This window comes from Limulus polyphemus, unplaced genomic scaffold (genome assembly GCF_000517525.1).
Source record: "Limulus polyphemus unplaced genomic scaffold, Limulus_polyphemus-2.1.2 Scaffold1013, whole genome shotgun sequence".
In the NCBI taxonomy this organism is placed as follows: domain Eukaryota; kingdom Metazoa; phylum Arthropoda; class Merostomata; order Xiphosura; family Limulidae; genus Limulus; species Limulus polyphemus.
The window spans coordinates 340,188-358,009 of NW_013666623.1; the positions used below are offsets into that span (position 1 = coordinate 340,188).

Consider the following 17,822-nt stretch of genomic DNA (forward strand, 5'->3'; position numbering starts at 1 on the left):
GATTATGATTGATTCATATATTGCATTAATCATCTAATTTTCGTAGAAAATTTCAAATTGCTGGAAGAGATGAAAACATAAACTAAAGCATTGTTAAAATATTAAACCGATGCGAGTTAAACAATTTGGATGAACTTGTTAAACTAACGAACTGGCTAAAGATTTGATTTATTTTTAGTCATATTTGTAAATAACGAACCCGGCGTTCGCTATATCTTCGTCTAATTATCAAATAATTACCTCATAGTTCAATTAACTTTGTTAGCTTTACGATTTCTTGATTACCCTCAGTTTATTATTATTTAATGAATTCATTGAAACTTATTGGTAGCACTGCGTTTCCATTTTCTTTTCACAGGGTCCCACTTTCTAGTCCCACAACATGGTCTGGAAGAGAAAAAGCAATGAAAATTGTTTTAAAATATAAAGATCTATATATATATAATTGAAGTTATTAAAATTAATAAAGACCTTTAGCGATCTGAATATAAGAAAAACTGATGTATTGAATATATTCAAAGAAATACCCTTCAACATTCAAACAAAATCTAGCACTAAAAATAGACTTAAGATATTAAGTTTTAGATTCTTAGTATTATATATTAATATTTTCATATTTCCCACTGAGTTGTATTTTCAGAACGGGCTTTTTTCTCTTTCTCATGTAACATGGATATTGTATCACGAGGTATAGTCTTCATATCTCGACAGGAAGCTTTTACATTCTCTTAAAGCTTTCTTCCATCAGGCACAACAAAAACAGGCCTGATAAACTGTAATTGCTTTCAGATTCAAGTGACTTTAAGTGTTGTTTATGACGTTTTTATAAAGTATTTTATTCAATGGTTTTCTAGTATACAGTTAATGCTATGGAAGAAATCACATCATCATACTCAAATGTTTAATATAGCATAATCACATTATTAGCTGTTACTGTTTTGTACAAAACAAAAATGTGTTATAAAAATAAAGCTCATCATATATTTTGTACATCAGTGTTATAGTTTCTATATACAGTTATATACTTATTTATAATTTTGTAGTTGTTACTAGCTACTCAATGATAAATTTGTTTTTCGTGTTTATAGTTGCCTAAAATACAAAATGATGATTTAAGAAATTAACAGTATAACTATTGTTTCCCAGCTGCGTATTCCTCGAAGTATATTGATCATCTTTTTTTTTCGAATACTTTATCGTGTGGTAATATTCAGTTTTATAACGACAAAGCATGTAAATCGTTAATTAGTCTTGTTACGTGTGACCTTTACTGTTATGCATAAATGGTAGTTTGAATACTTTTAGTGCATTCTTCGTAATAGAAAAACGTATCAGGCTAGTTCGTATACAGTACTTCAGTTTTACCCTGATGTTCTGTTACACACTGCGGTCGAAAAGTCTACGTTACACATGTCATATCAATAATATCAACTTGCTTTATGTATATCATTATCGAGACTTGGTATTAAACGTCAACACATGTGTCATAATACTTATTCAATTAACAGTTTGAATCTTATAAAAGCCTCCCATTAGCTCAGCGATAAGCCTGAAGGCTTTAACGTTAAAATTCGAGTTTCGATACCAGTGGTGAGCACAGCACAGATAGCCCATTGTAGTTTGTGTTTAACAACAACCAATAACAGCCAGAATCATTTAAATATCTTCTTAGAGTACAACTTCAGCAATCAAAGGGGTTTTATTACGAACTTACATGCCTGCAGTTCTAAAGAAGATATCATTACTTTGATTTTTTTCTTCACTTCTTAAATGTCATAAAACATCCTTGGATACCGCTTAACTAAACACGGATCTAAATTCCTTCCAATAGACACGAAGATGAAGAAAATTTAACTAACCTATCGTACACTTCACAGAACAAAAACACATAACCTAATCTGACAACATGTGACAAGCGGGGAGATTTCATGTCAGGATTAAATATCTTTTCTCTGATCATTCAGTTAGACTTCATAGATCTGCTTTAGCTCAAAGTCACACTTCATTTAACAACGAGAGTACGTTACTATACGCAGTGAATAAAGCTAAGTCAGCTACAGATGTGACGTCAGACTAGTGATTTTCGAGAAAGATTCAGCTAAAATTAAAGCCAGCAATGGACTCAATCCCACTATTCGTTGGTAAAAGACTAGCCCAAGAGTTGGCGGTGGGTGGTGATGACTAGCTGCTTTCCCTCTAGTCTTACACTGCTAAATTAGGGACGGCTAGCCCTCGATTGCGAGTCGAACGCCCTAACCACCTGGCCATGCCGGGCCCATTACGCATGAGATATGTTGGAATATTAGTACGCATAAGACAGCGGCCTACATATAACGCAAAAAATTAAATACTTTTTGCTCGCATAATCATACATATTTTGTCTCTAACTCTACCCCGTTTGTTTAGAAAAACATCGAATACGTTGGTTTGATTAAATTAAAAACAGCGTTTACTGATTTGTAAGAATAAAATATTTTATTGTGTTTTTAAAAACTACTTAATTTTATTTATTGAAAGAATAGTTTTGGGATCGTTTAAATAGTTAACTATTAAATTTTAATTCCCTCTTTTAAATATCTACCACTTCAAATAGTAGTTTAAAACACGAATTATAGTCCATCACGTTATAACGCCTGAAAGGTCGAGCATGTTTGATGGAACGGGGATTCGAACCCGCGACTCTCAGATTGCGAGTTAAGTGCCCTAACCACCTGGCCATGCCGGGCCCATTTCTTTTAAGAAAAATCATAATTGTATCAAAATATACACGTTAGTTATTAATAAATATATTTATAATCATTTGTGCAATGTAATCAGGAGAAAAACTTAAACTGTTACTGTGATTGATATTTACATTTTACATTTATAACGTATTTACATAAATAGTAAAATATGATTTTATGAAATGTAAACTTAATTTTTTGTTTTAAGAATCCTTTTATGGTAGAAATATTGAGTCACAAACACAGTACTATTGTGGATTTTTCATTTGATTCTTTGTGAGAAATATGAATAATTCAGTAAAAGGATTTAATGATAGCAAAATTATATTCGTAGATATACTTCTATATTATGTTAATTTTTTTGTCGTTTTTTTAATGTTTGCATAATGAGAGCTTCTGGAGTGCATAAAAATTCAGCTAAATAAACTATTGTGGTTAAGGCTATGGTCAAAGCCTAGAGTGTTGAAGATGTGTTATTCCTTTTGTTGTTATTGTTTTTTTTTAGACCTGGAACGAATGAAACGAAAATATATTAAGATACAATAAGTAATTGGTAATATACGAATAATTAAAACCATAATAACTTGAAAAAAGCCAGGGAAATGAATGGTCAGAAAGCTTGGTGATGAAAGAAGTAGCACGGAAATATTGATAGAGTTCGATTACATTAGATTAACTCAGAACAAAGAACTTTAGTGGTTTCTAGTTGATACATAAGTAAAACAATATGTTTGCTACGTAGTTTGAAATATTATTTTACTTGCACGTTTTCAAAAACCTGCTTAGTTCTTGAGGCGACAGTTGAACAACAATGTCAGGGAGTTAGTAGCGTCGCACAGCTGGTGATGAACAACATGAAGTATGTAAGCTGTGGACTTGTGGGATATCTGATTTTCTTTGTTTAAGTCAGGTATTTCCATAATTCTTGATTTCTCTTGCTCTTGTCAATCCTAGCAGCCAGACGAGACAAGAGAAGCCGGATCAGTTTAAAATAACAAAGTATTGTGTTTATGTTTAATAAAGAATTTTTCTTTCAAGCTACGTTTTCGTTCTTCTGTTTTCCTTTACTCTCTTGCGTTCAATTTATTCTTCTGTAACTTACGGAGAATTTGGAACTTTTCTGATGGTTATCAGTGAATCTGAATACCACAACAAGACTCATTTCTTTTTAAAGGATGAACGTGTATCTTATGTCTGTGTAGTCTGGACTGATTTGTCGAAAACTGCTGGTCGAACATTTTCTGACAGACGAGGCTTTAATGGTTCGTCCAGAATTAATGATCTGCAATTGAACACGTGATAAACTTAGTTTCTTAATGATGAGTATGGATATAATGAATATCACAGTCAGTGAATGAGAAAGTCAAAACACAGGACCTTATCCACGTGTTCATGAAAACGTGCATTCATTAAGGTAAAAATGTGATAATTACTTTTGTGCTTCATTAAATTTATTAAAGTTTGTTATTTTTTCAATCAGAAGTGAAAGCAAGTCTAAGAAACCTATCTTCTTACTATTGAAATGCTAAAACTATTTCATGGCATCAGTCCAGCAAGACTTAATGCAACAACACAATGTTTCGTGGCTTATATAATAGAATTCTTAACTGTTTGCATTTCATCACTAGGAGCTTTAATATTTACGTGACGAGGAAAAAACCCTGGAAGGAACATTTGTGCAAATCGCAATAAAATAAAATATTTTATTATCGTATGTAGTTAGTAGCTTGATATTTCATTTAAGATTTGAACGAATATACATGAAAAGGTTATGAAAAAAGGAAACAAAACTGGTGAAACCATAGCAAAAGAAGCATTTAGCACAAAAAGAATATTTTATAAGATAGGGTTGTGTCTATTTATATGTTATCTATTTTTATTCAATTTTTATTCTATACAAAACTTTAATATTTGAATACATTTATAACACCTCTTTACCCATGTGCTATTATAAAAAGTAATAATGAACAATCAATTATATGTTAGAAATAAAAACTGTTCTTTTTTTATAAGATACTGCAACCAACATTTACGAAAGAAACTTGTTCTTTAGGTTTTAATGTTTTCTTTTTTCTTCGTTTAACCTGACGTTAGGTACAGTTGATATCTCTTATATGCACATTTATTTAAGAGTTCTAAAGAGAAATATTCAATAACAAAGTTATCTCATCTTGGGCACTTTTAAGGAGATCTAATTAAAACCACTAGAATCTTCTTAATTACTTCTTTTCTTTGGTCAGCATTGAATTTTTCTTTAACGAATGAGGGTTATCTAAAACATTATTTCTATGACCTATTGGGATCTGCATGAAACACATACATTTCTGTGTACAGTCAAGTCAAAAACTGACACTCATCTGATATTATCTTTACACTTTTTAAACACTTTACAGCTATAACTGCTTCGTAACCTTATAACCCGAGCGTAGCCTAATGTTTAGCATATCAAAATGGAAAGCTGAGAGTCTTGGATTTGAGACATGGTGCTACCATTTGATGTTTCGCACTTCTAACTGTGGCTGCGTTATAAGAGTGGCAATCAATTCCACTCTTTGTTTAAGAGTAGTCGTTTCAAGTAGAAGGTGTTAGCGACTGGTTGAGTTCTCTCTGGCTCTCGGTTCAACTTTAGAGACGATAATGCCTGAACTTTGAGGTCTCTGACCTATCCGATTAGCCCATTCTTACCGCTGATCCATAGTTCCAAATAGGTATGGCCTTACCTGAAAACCTTGAGGTTTCTAACGTGGCCTTTTAGCACATTGCATGTATAAGGAGTCGTTCAGTTAAACAAGAAGACACGCATAAGCCAATAGAATAATTTCTCAAAGCAATAAATCTGGATACTTCGTGAGGGTTTCCTGTACGAAATGATTGAGTCAAGACTATAATTTAATAATCGATCTGGGGCAATTTAACTAATTTTTTATGGTTACTCACAATTTCAGTCTATCTTCTTAAAAAAGAGGATTTTGATAAAAAATGTATTCAAGATATTTTAAACTAAAGAATATAACTTGTGAATAAGGGTTTTGTATGATTCAAAATAAAATTGGTGTTCTGTTTATTTCGTGTACTGTTTTAATTCGGAACTTAACCCTATTGTTGTTTTTGAAAAAATACTTTAATTCAAAATCTTAGGTTACGCGGGACAAACTCGAAGTTATCATTCAGCGAAAAACATTACTTGTTTACATTTGGGAATCTTATTTTTACAAATGTATTGACAATACAATTGTAAAGCTCACGTAGCTGGAAGCTTTTTGTCTGTGGTAGCTTTGAAAATAACTTCGAAATTCTGCTAATGTTTAGTTGCTATTTTGAACATTACAACATGAACAGTAGTGCTGTCATTTGGTAGTATTAATTTAAACTTTCATATAACTACAATTTCATCAGGTGATTGTATGATGTTTTAAAACTGTATAAATATGTTGATATTCAATATTTCAAATAGAAAGATTTAACCCTTAATCATTTTTTTTCTAAGTAGATTGCTATGTTTATCGATATTTAGTTCAATTAATACTTCGCGTTACTAGAAGTTTAAAAAGTAATTGTTTTCATAGGTATATCCAAATAGTGAAAAAGCATTATCATATAATAATGTAAAAATCACATATTCTCGCAGTAATAAAAAAAAGCTTCAAGTCACTTTTAAATATTTTAGATTTTGCTTAAAGCAGATATTTTGTTTCCGAAATTTGAGCAAAGCTACATAAAGGCTATTTCAAACTGTCACTAATTTTTGAAAAAAGGTTTAGACAAAAAGAAATTAGTCAACAGCACCCAACACCAACTCTTGAACTACTTTAATCGCAAAGTGAAATTTGATCGTACCTCCTATACCTCACTCACAGCCACAAAGGGCATGGCGCGTTTCTGCGGCAACTAGACGTGAATCATATACCCTCAGATCCACAGTCCAGCTAACCATTAGGCCGCACCATTAATTGCTTTATTTGATTTAAATTTCTTATTCATAGTTCTATCCATCAATCAATATCAATGCACACATGATATTCATCTATGTTTGTTATGACTACTTCCAAAAGAAAATCGATATTATACATTTTTGTGCTTAATCTCTTCTTACTTAGAGCTTTTATATCACAAATTTTCTTTAATATTGAACTACCCAAGAAGACACCAGACATACTTTAGGTTTAACAAACTATAATGCTGTATATACTCTAAAATGTTTAGTTGAAGGACTTGGTAGCCATAAGTTAAATATATATTTAAATATTCGTATATAAAAAGTATTGTCTGGTATAATTATTATGTTACTTTATCGACCAATATCTGGAATTATAAATTACAGCAAAGAAGCTCATTAATCATCAACGAAATTCTTGAGGCTTTAATGAGCCACGTTGGAACTAAAGCGCTGAAATTTACTGGTAAATCATTATAAAAATAGTTCATTGAAGCTTACTACTTGTACAGTCAGTCAGCATTAGTTCATGTACTGTCAGTAATGACCCACTATAAATTCCATGATAATATATTTAATCTATGTCGTTCAATACTAAAAAAACAATCTTTTATGCGATTTTTCACCTGAAATGATTCACTGTTTTATCTAATAAATATATTGCTCAAAAATAAAACTACTACAACAGCGAGAAAAATTGTTCATTAAAGTAACTTAAATAAAATACAAAACCTTCAATCTTTTGTTATGACTAAGTACAGACCAAAGTAGCCTGACTATAGTTTATTCTAAAGTGCAACCTCCTCAATTTACCTTTTTTCTTTTCTCTGTTTATCCAATAAGGAGATAAATGACAGATGCTTCAACTGTGATAGCCAGGCAGCTTGTTTGTTCTGTTGTCGGATATTCGAGAAAAAGTACTCACCACTAGGACTAGTTTAGTCTGACGTAATAGTGGGATTTGATCCTCACCCTTATAAAAAATCCACGGCCCCAAAATGCAGAGCACGATTTTTTTGGCATCATAATGACATGAACGATAAAATTGTAGATTCACTGTTCGGCACGCTAGCCAGTGGGCCTATCAGGTAGTTTAAATAGTTACAAGTGCCTTAGTAGAAGCTGCTAAATGAGTAAACTTAGTTTATTGTTGTTTATGGTACTTCGCATAAAGCTACTTGTTGACTAACCGCACTAGCCATCCCTAATTTTGAAGAGATAGATTAGAGGAAAGGCAGCTAGTCAACACTACCCACTGCTTACTTGTGTACTATTCTAATTATATAACACACCTATATATAACACACCTAATGCTACAAAGTGTGAAGCGCGAATTTTTTATCTTTTTTTTATGTCGAACCAAGGAACCTTGTATTCACAGCCCAACAAGCTAGTTTTTAGTTTGAAAACCTAGAGTACACAAGCAGAAAACTGAAAATTTCTTGTATATTACATTCCTCGAAAGGATTACATTTTAAGACTCGAGATTATTTGCTGAGCTTCTCAATCTAATGTTAACTTCATTTTACTGGAAATTTTCAGAACTATAGAACTATTATTTGAGCTAGTTGAGAGGTATAATGCGACCCCTATTCAAAACCATGAACAAATGAGTTCTAATTTTCACACTTTTGATAATACTAAAAATGTATGTCTGATTTGGAAATAGAATGTTAAACTCTAAGTAATCATACATGCACATTTAGTTAAAACCACATAATTATACGCACTAATATTTGAAATCAATATTCATTTAGTCCGCCTGTGGGACAGCAGTAAGTCTAAGGACTTATAACGCTAACATACGGTGGACACATTAGATAGCTCAATGTCATTAGATAGCCCAATGTGGCTTTCTTCTAAAGATAAGCCTTATCTATAAGGAAGGAGGAAACAATATACCATAACATGAATTTATCTAATAATATATCATCGCATTCTTTATTATTTATCTTTAATCCTAGCTTAATCTAACAAAATGTTCGTATTCCGAGCGTTTGTCTTTAATGTAAGCTTTTCCTGATAAGATGTTCGGCGTATTCCGTAGCGTTTATCTTTAATCTTAGTTTGTCTTAACAAAATGTCAGACGTATTATGTAGCTTGAAATATTAGAGATATTCCGATGCTCTTATAGTTAAATATTAACCCGGACTAACAAAATATCAAACAGATTTCGTATCTTCTACCATTAAATTTTTCATTGGTTTTATTTCGTAATTTTTACTACGATTTAACAAAATACTGGCCATGTTCTGTAACATTTAAAATGATTTTTACTTTGATCTAACAAATTATCAAACATATTCTGTACGCTAAACGTTTACTTCTGGTTTCACTTAAAATATTACAAGAAGTTTTGAATAAATTGTAAAATGACTGATCTAACAAAATATCATGCATATTATGTACACTTAACGTTTACTCCTGGTGTTACTTAACAAGATACAAAAAATATTCAGTAAACTGTAAACTGGTTCTTAGTTTGACTTAACAAAACACCGGACGTGCTCCGTAACTTTTACTATATATATCTGTTCTCTTAAATACAATATTATGCTAGGTTTTTCAGTATCGAAACCCGGTTTATAGCGTTGTATGTCTGTAGACATACCGCTAAGAGCTGGGGGCATTTGGTAATAAGAGAAAAATTTTGAACAAGTCTACTGTTGCTCGATTCGCATTTTCCTCATGTACAGTTAGTGATATATGATCAATCTGCTACTTACCAAACTTTTTGGTACAGATGACATTATGGTAAAGAGAAACTAATCTTGAGAGGTGAAACATTTAAATAATGGAAGTTTACTCACTGTGAACGGAGACAGCTCTAACGCTGCACATGCTGTTCAAAGTAGCAGACTTCTTACTCCATCTGTAGGACCTCCGTCGACGTTTGCAATTGAAGACAGACCTAAAGGCTTGTCTGTATTTGCTGTGCATGAAGCTGTAGATAATGGGATTACAACAGGACGAGAGGTAAGCCATAAGATGAATAATCGAAATAACGCTAGGCGGTAATTTCCGGTAGACGGCATTAGGATCGTAAAGTGCCCAAGTGTTGATAACAAATAATGGCATCCAACAGATGAAAAAGTTCAAAACTATTACAAATAGCATACGAATGACGCGTTTTTTTGCAACTTGACCTTTTTTGTAGTTTCCTCTAACCACCAGATGGCGGTGAACGACCATCCGAGAGCGCGATGGCGCTGGTAAAGTATTGTCATTTTTGTCTCCACACATCTCAATCACGACTGATTTTCTAGTAGTATTTCTATTGATTGATGGTTCATCGTTATGTGTGGATAGTAATCGAAGTGGGAGAACTGTAAAAAATAAAAAGTGTCTAAAATGATAATAAAATATTGATAAGTTTATTATTAATTGTTAAAAAAGCATGCATACATTATTTTATATTTAGTTAATGCTGTTTGTTACTGCAATCTCCTTTTTTTTTCAAAAGGTTTTTGTGTACCAAATATTACTTTAATATCTGGAAATACTAATCATTACGAACACTTTTTTGTTTACATTAAATATTTGAAAGTCTAAGATATGTATAGTATTTTTTAACAAGTGTTTCAAAGAATTCTGAACATCATTATAAAAAAATCCATGTTCAGCAGATTTTGCTTCTTTATCTTACTAAAGGTATCGATCTGACAGTATTTTAGTATTCTAGAAGCACCTACAAGTTGAGGTAATGCTGATTTTTCACTCTTTTATTGTTAACTAAGGTAGAAAACATTCTTGCAGGCAACCTCGAGATCCACAAGTAACTTAGTATTAAAACGAAGTAGTTTAAGCATAGGGTTTTTTTTACGAGATATCATTCAATAAATAAAGGTCAGTTTGAAGACATAATCTTAAAAATCTTTGTTAAAAAGACATAGAAGCAAATGTCGGTAAAACAAAGTTTTGAATTAGAATGTTACATGTGTACAACCATGTTTATAATGTTTGAAACAAATTGATAATTAAAAATACATTAATAAATTGAGAAACATTTTCCATGAGAATGAAGCTCGGGGAAGCTGTTTTTCTTTTTCAGCAAGAATAATATAAGTCTCTGATGTAATTTCCCTTTTCCATGACACCCTCATGAAGAAGTCGTTTTAAGTATTTTGTGTTTTTCGGACAAACAGTATTATGGATTGAAATAATAAACAAACAAAACACCTTACCATCTCTTTGTCCCTGCAAACCCGTATAGAGTGTGTGGACAATTAAAGAGTACATTAATGTCATGATCAGAAGTGGCACAACCAGCAAAGCAGCAACCAGGTAGAGATTGAATACTCGTTCAGTTGTCACATTCGGCCAGACGTCTCGACATTTATAACGATCTATAACATTCAAAATATAAAGATAATTATAATAGATCTGATTTCTACAAGTACAAAGTTAAAGGAAAGTTGAATTTGAATTAATGATTTTTTTTTCTGAAAATACAAGTAGGGGGAAGGTCTTCTGTTATTAAAATCAAATAATTAATTTAATATATCCTTATACAGTATTGTAAAGACCATATTTATCCTTAACAGTAGCCTGGACTTGCCATGGCATAGCCTTCGCAAAATGTCTTATTCCATTTTACATGTAGCCCGTTTGACAAGACGAATTATCTTGGTTTCTCTTGTTGACAAAGAATTACGGTGGAGAATATGATGGTAACATTATCCCAAAGATGAACAATATGATTGAAATCTGATGATTTCGCCGGACAAGAAAGATTTCTGGAGTCGCTCTTCGGATCAGTATTGAATAACAGAGAACGCAGTGGTTTGTTGCAGTGTAGTCTGGGAAGAATCCTTTTCTTTCAGGATAAATATGGAGCATTAAGAGGTGGAAATTATTAGCATCCATGTTAAAGCATGCTTTGGATACTATTATCCTCATTAAATAATCTATAATCTAACCAACTCTTCCAACGTTCTCCACATCATTTCCCCACAACAAGTAGCTTGCGCTCTTAAAATAACACAAATAGGTTGAAGAGCTTGTTGTTTCATCCACAGTTCTACTCTACTGCCAATAGAAAATAAAGTAAAAAATGACTCATAACATCACTTAAGATTCCATTTAGATAATAATAATTTTCAAAGGAAGACTCAAAATTTATATTGAATTAATTTGAAACATATATAAAGTTGAATTCACGTTAGAGAACTGCTTTTAAAATACCAGGATGTTCATAAGAAATATTAATCCACTATCTTAAATTTTTTAATTACTACTCAGGTTTTTCTCTGAACAATGACGCTCTTATGTCATAGTGCTTACAATTCTTTTATAGTTCATCAAGGAGACTTAAAAGTATTTTCTTATACTAAATGTCTTCCTAAGGCCTTATCTTAGAGTAAAAGATGTTTTAATGAGTTCTTATCAGAACTTCACAAGATTCTTATGCAATTAATACCTCCCCAAGTTATGGTGCTATTGACGTTTTGTTGAAATTTTAACCAAGATTTCACAGAATTTTAATGGAAGTGATACCTCCCGAAGTAATGGCGCTGACGTTGTCTTCTTAAAATATTTACCAGGCGATGACAGAATTCGTATGCAAATAATACTTCTCGAAGCTAACCTGAAATTGAATATTAAAAGCCTTACATAGAAAATGAAAAAATGCATCTAGATGTCATTTTCCATAGACCAGACAGTTGAAGTTTGTACAACTACAGAAAATATGAGCCTCTCTTAAAAATCCAATAAGTTATTCTTACAAACAAACTTATTTACAGTGCAAGTATATTTAATATTATAAATAGCTCAAAATATTTATTGTGTTACCTGAACGCAGATTGTTATTTCTGAATATTTTATGAATTCAATAATAGATGTCATCCTATGGTTCTGAACAAGAAAAAAACCTCTCAAGCCTTAACAGCGTCGCTCTTTCGAAAGCACATTGGTACAAATAGAAACAATAATTCACGTACGGTTTTATTCCCGTTTCTGAGTAATGCAATGATAGGATTAAAACTATTCTAACTCAATTAATGTTTTTTCTTCACTATGAATAGATGTTTTACGGTTACATTAGAAAACATTTCTTCTTTTATCGACGTATCTTTATATCTTTTTACTTCTCGTTTATTTCAGGAATGCTAAAACAATATAAAAATAAAAACCAGCATAATTGTCTCCTTTTTAAGTACCTGCCCCCCAGTAGCACAGCGGTATGTCTGCAGACTTACAACGCTAGAATCCGGGTTTCCGCTAGAATCCGTGGTGGGCAGAGCACAGATGGACCATTGTGTAGCTTTGTGCTTAACTTCAAACAATACATGCTTTTAAGTACCAATAGAAACAAAAAAGTCTTTATATACAATATCTTATTTCAAATTAGACAGTTTTGTTTGTTCTAATGGAAAACTGCCCAATATCCTATTTTCACTGTGTATACTACTAGCATCGAACCTAGAATTCTAGTGTTATAAGCCCTGAATATTACCGCTGAGTTACTGGAGATTTAGGTTATTCAAATTAAATGCCAATATAGTTAATGTGTAGTTATAACGTAATTTGATTGACATTAACTTTACAATAATCGCATTTGCTTCACATCAAAAATAGAAAGAATGTTATTACTGGATGATGATGACATGTGTTTGGAAGATTATTTACAATAAACGCTGTTATCATATGTAAAAATGTGTATGTTGTAATCTGCATTTTCTAAAGGCTTTTTAAAGATCATAACACAAAACGGTGACGATATAGTGAACTTGTATTTCTGATCAACTACTCATCATTTAAAAGGCTACAAAGATAACTCAAACTTTCAAACAATTGAAGATTATCGACTGAAAACACACACACACACACATATACATATGAGTATTTGTGTGTGTTTGTGCCAATTTAATTTCGATACAATAACAAATCAATTTGTGCACTTGATTAACTGTCACATGGTACGTGGTTAGTGGTTTGCGTGAGGGGCTGCGGAACTGAAGGTCCAAGGTTTGAACCGCATTATGCCTCTGAATATAATCCGCACTTTTAGCAAAGGAGACTTTTCAATAATGAAAGTAATCCCACTATTTTGTTAAGAGTAACGGTGTAGGCGACGGTTGATGTTGACTAGTTGTCCTCTCGCTGGCCAGCAGTTCTCAATTAAGAACGGTAATGCCTGAACCTTGGGCTTACAACATAACCGTGGAACCCATGTGTCCCATAAGATGCCGATCAGTGTGAAAATACTAAAGACCTTACTTATTTAGACCGATTGTTTTAAATGATCAAATGTTCAACAAAATAACAATATTGTTAAAAACTTTCATTTTTCCACTTCACGTTTAATATATATATATATATATATATATCACTATACTGCACGTTTAATATATATATATCACTATACTGCACGTTTAATATATATATATATCACTATACTGCACGTTTAATATATATATCACTATACTGCACGTTTAATATATATATATATATCACTATAATGCACGTTTTAGTGCAAAATAATTTTGACGTTAGACTTCATAACAAGGTTTCAAGAGTAACAATGCGTACGATAGCTTTTACAATCTCATAAAAACATATACCGAAAACTTATTTTAAACTCACATAAGTCAACCCTAATATTTCTCTTGAACTACATCGTGGCTTGATTTACTACCATGCAACTACAAAAGACTGACTTGACCATATCAGAAACATATCAGCTATTAGCTGGAGTACCCGTCCACTGAACGGAAGTTATGTAAATTCGTGATTAATGAAAGGTTATCTTAGGACATGAAAAGTTGTTTCCCTTATTGTACCAATTTTGGTGAAGATCCATCTTCAGAGGGCGAAGTTGTGGTAAAAAAGCCAAAAACACCCATAAAAACTGCAAAACGCTAAATGCAAAACTGAAAATTTGTATGTACCCCCGCATGGACCTAGTGAACCTCCATACCAATTTTGGTGAAGATCCATCCACCCCCTGCGAAGTAGTTATATGGATATACATAAGACAGTACTATTATATTTATATATATATCGGATTTTTTTTTTTCAACTAGTAATTGTAGGTTTGAGACAGCTCTCATCAGCTCAGTTAGAATGATCGCGAATAATGTTACTTGAATGAAAAGTAGAAGTACATCAAAGTTGACGTGAATTTTAGATATCAACGCTGTAACTGTACCCTTTCATGCCAGATAGCCTAGATGTTTTAAATTTTCTTTTGACTTAAAAACTACAAACCTATGCCAGTTACTGCTCAAGGCTGACGGGTATATAAAGCATACAAGTTATGAGAAATTGTATTTTAGTTGACACTTTTTTTCGTTAACCTTTCGTTCGTTAATCATAATTAGAAAAGCGAAATTATTTTTGTGTATGTATTATTTTTCAAGAGATAGTTGTGTCATTGAAATTTTTTACAATTTTAATATATCAAACAGCTTAGTGTAATTCAACTGTTACAAAATCCAGTAATCTTAAATTATACGACGAAACCCTTTTTTTTTCCAAATATATAACTACTGTACATGTTAATATTGATAACTATTATTATCGATTGGAACAAGTTTTGAAAATCAAGTTATCCATTGATCTGTATATTAGTTTACTACTGTTACAACAGATTCTGATAAAGCGTTATATGTTATTTTTGTTCCAGGGAGAAGAAACCAAAGGATTTTCTCTTCTTCCAGGCCTGTCAGATTATAACATAATATGTTCAATATAGGCCGATATTACGTTATCTTTGGAAAGGTTTGTTTGTTTTTTAATTTCGCGCAAAGCTACACGAGGGCTATCTGCGCTAGCCGTCCCTATTTTAGCAGTGTAAGACTAGAGGGAAGGCAGCTAGTCATCACCACTCACCGCCAACTCTTGGGCTACTCTTTTACCAACGAATAGTGGGATTGACCGTTACATTATAACGCCCCCACGGCTGAAATGGCGAGCATGTTTGGTGTGACGTGGATTCGAACCCGCGACCCTCAGATTGCGAGTCGAGTGCCTTAACCACCTGGCCATGCTGGGCCTTGGAAAGGTGATCATCGAAGAACAAACTGTAAGATATATTTATCATTTATCAGTGAAAGGGCCATAACGACAAGATAATTTTTCAAAATCTTGCCAGAGTATTCTCTAACGACATTATCTTGGTTAATGTATCCATGTCCAAAACTATCATGAATATTGCATCAATTTTCTGACGAGAAAAAGTATAGTACCAGTTCACAGTTAATATAAGTATTTGAAAACACGTTAATTCATCTCCCTTTGAAAATTTAATATCATTTTATAAACTTTTAGAGCATTTGTACTTTCGACGAAAAATTACTCCTAAAATTAAATAAATTTCAGCAAATTATTCATCTCAGTTGTAGTTTCACTTTTTATTTTTTTCGTTTATGCAGATTTAGTGCTAACTTTTTAATTCTTTTGAAGGCTTGTATTGTTGGTTCATCAAGCATCTATAATTCTAAAAATATAAGATATCGTTTATATAATCAACGATAAAACTAAGAAACACCGAATGAAAATGTGTTAACGAGTGTTATATAATTCACTTATTTCTTTTGATGTATTAGAATTGCTTTTAAGTTTTGATTCCCAAAACGATTGTGTAGAAAGTTAACGTTTACAGAAGTCACAGTAGGCAAACTGCCACTAATGTTTGTATAACGACTGACGCGAAAATGCAGTTACTGCTGAATTGCCTTTCCATTAATTAACGGGAGAAGCTTATCTTATTTCAACTTCGTCCTGAGAAAGAGGGGTCAGCTAATCGGTACTGTTGCACTAAGGATGCATTAGGAGATTATTTTCGTATTCAGGCTTTGCTGCTGTTTTAGCGCAAAGATACATTGGGCTATGTGCCACCGCAGGAAATCAAACCCTCGATTTTAGCATTGTAAGTCTGGAAATTTACCTCTGACATAGCAGGGAACATATTCGGGTTTAAGACGCCTAAAATAAAGAGGTACACGAACGTTTAGATCGAAAGTTGGAAAGTTTAGTCAGCGTAGAAGAGTGAATTACTGGTGAAATGGATTGCAGAAAGTATTTGTGACAATTTATGTTTATCTTGTAATAACGCTATGATATAACACATCTCTTGATTCGGTTTATCAGTGTTTTTATTTCTACACTTTATGACTCCAGATTCAATAATATCTTGCTGTTTGTTTCACGTTTTTGCATGGTTAAATTTATTGGTGTTACATTTTGACTTTTCCAAATTTTTGGGTCAATGTACTTGTGCTTATCACCAAAATAAGAGTTTAAAACAAGGGGAATCCTCAGTAGCCGCGGCAATTTAAATTATTTTATGCAGGATTAGAGTAAATTAATCTATGAGACATTTGTTTTCCTATTTATTACCTATATTTTGGGGCGCCAGCAATACCAAGCGTGCGGCGCGTATATACTCGACTCGATTTTATGATTTTATTACTTATCAGGATTTCTACCAGTCTACCCTCAAATTGAAATTTTTTTTAGGCAGGATTAGAGTAAAATAATCTATTGGACGTGGTCAAATACATCAATTGAAAGGGTTCAACCTCTAATAATCAGGTGAATTATTGCTAGAAATCTTTGTAATCATAGATAAGTTAACGTATTCTTAGAAAATTTTGCTTAGCCCTTTGAACTCGTGAATCGGAGAAATTACTGCTAAAAAATGTTTCCTTAGGCTCGTGGTTGCATAGATCTTATAAATTATTTCAATATATGTTTTCTCAATCCATCAATCACATGGATTAGATAAATCAATTCTAAAGATATTTCATTCGTTCCTTATACACGTGGATCAGACAAAGTTTCTATTAGCCCTTTGGATACGTTTATCTATTATACTACTACTACTAGAAAGTTTTCCTACACATGAATCGGATAAGTTATTATTATGAATCTTTCCTGATACGTGGATCGGGTAACTTACTGCTAGAAACCTTTCTCATCAATCAGTAATGTGTAACAGATCTTTCTTATGATCAGATTGATAGGGTACACATATAGAGGCTCATATTATCTAAGAGGTTTGACGGGTTACAAATTATAACTGTAATAAGAATAACGTCTGATTAATGCGCTTTGTGACTGTCTTTCCTAAGTCGGCCCGGCATGGCCAGGTGGTTAGGGCGTTCGACTAGCAATCTGAGGTCGCGGGTTCGAATCCCTGTCACACCAAACATGCTCG

The 17,822-nt window shown here is 32.5% G+C and overlaps 1 protein-coding gene across 1 annotated transcript; it reads right to left on the bottom strand.

Moving 5' to 3' along the window:
- Positions 1-205: 205 nt before the first annotated feature.
- Positions 206-10,965, bottom strand: LOC111086311 (cholecystokinin receptor-like). The gene is made up of 3 exons (XM_022388720.1): positions 10,843-10,965; positions 9,469-9,984; positions 206-387 (listed from the first exon to the last, which is right to left on the bottom strand). Exons 1-3 carry the CDS (start codon positions 10,904-10,906, stop codon positions 353-355), a joined length of 615 nt encoding a protein of 204 aa, XP_022244428.1. The 5' UTR covers positions 10,907-10,965; the 3' UTR covers positions 206-352.
- Positions 10,966-17,822: the final 6,857 nt, after the last annotated feature.

Bases quoted from the DNA above. Each gene is read 5' to 3' on its own strand.
- LOC111086311 (XM_022388720.1), bottom strand. From the start codon at position 10,906: ATGACATTAATGTACTCTTTAATTGTCCACACACTCTATACGGGTTTG. The intron at 9,985-10,842 runs GTAAGGTGTTTT...TATTTTTTACAG, and splicing joins TTTGCAGGGACAAAGAGATG to TTCTCCCACTTCGATTACTA. The intron at 388-9,468 runs GTGAGTAAACTT...TTTCTCTTCCAG, and splicing joins TAGAGCTGTCTCCGTTCACA to ACCATGTTGTGGGACTAGAA.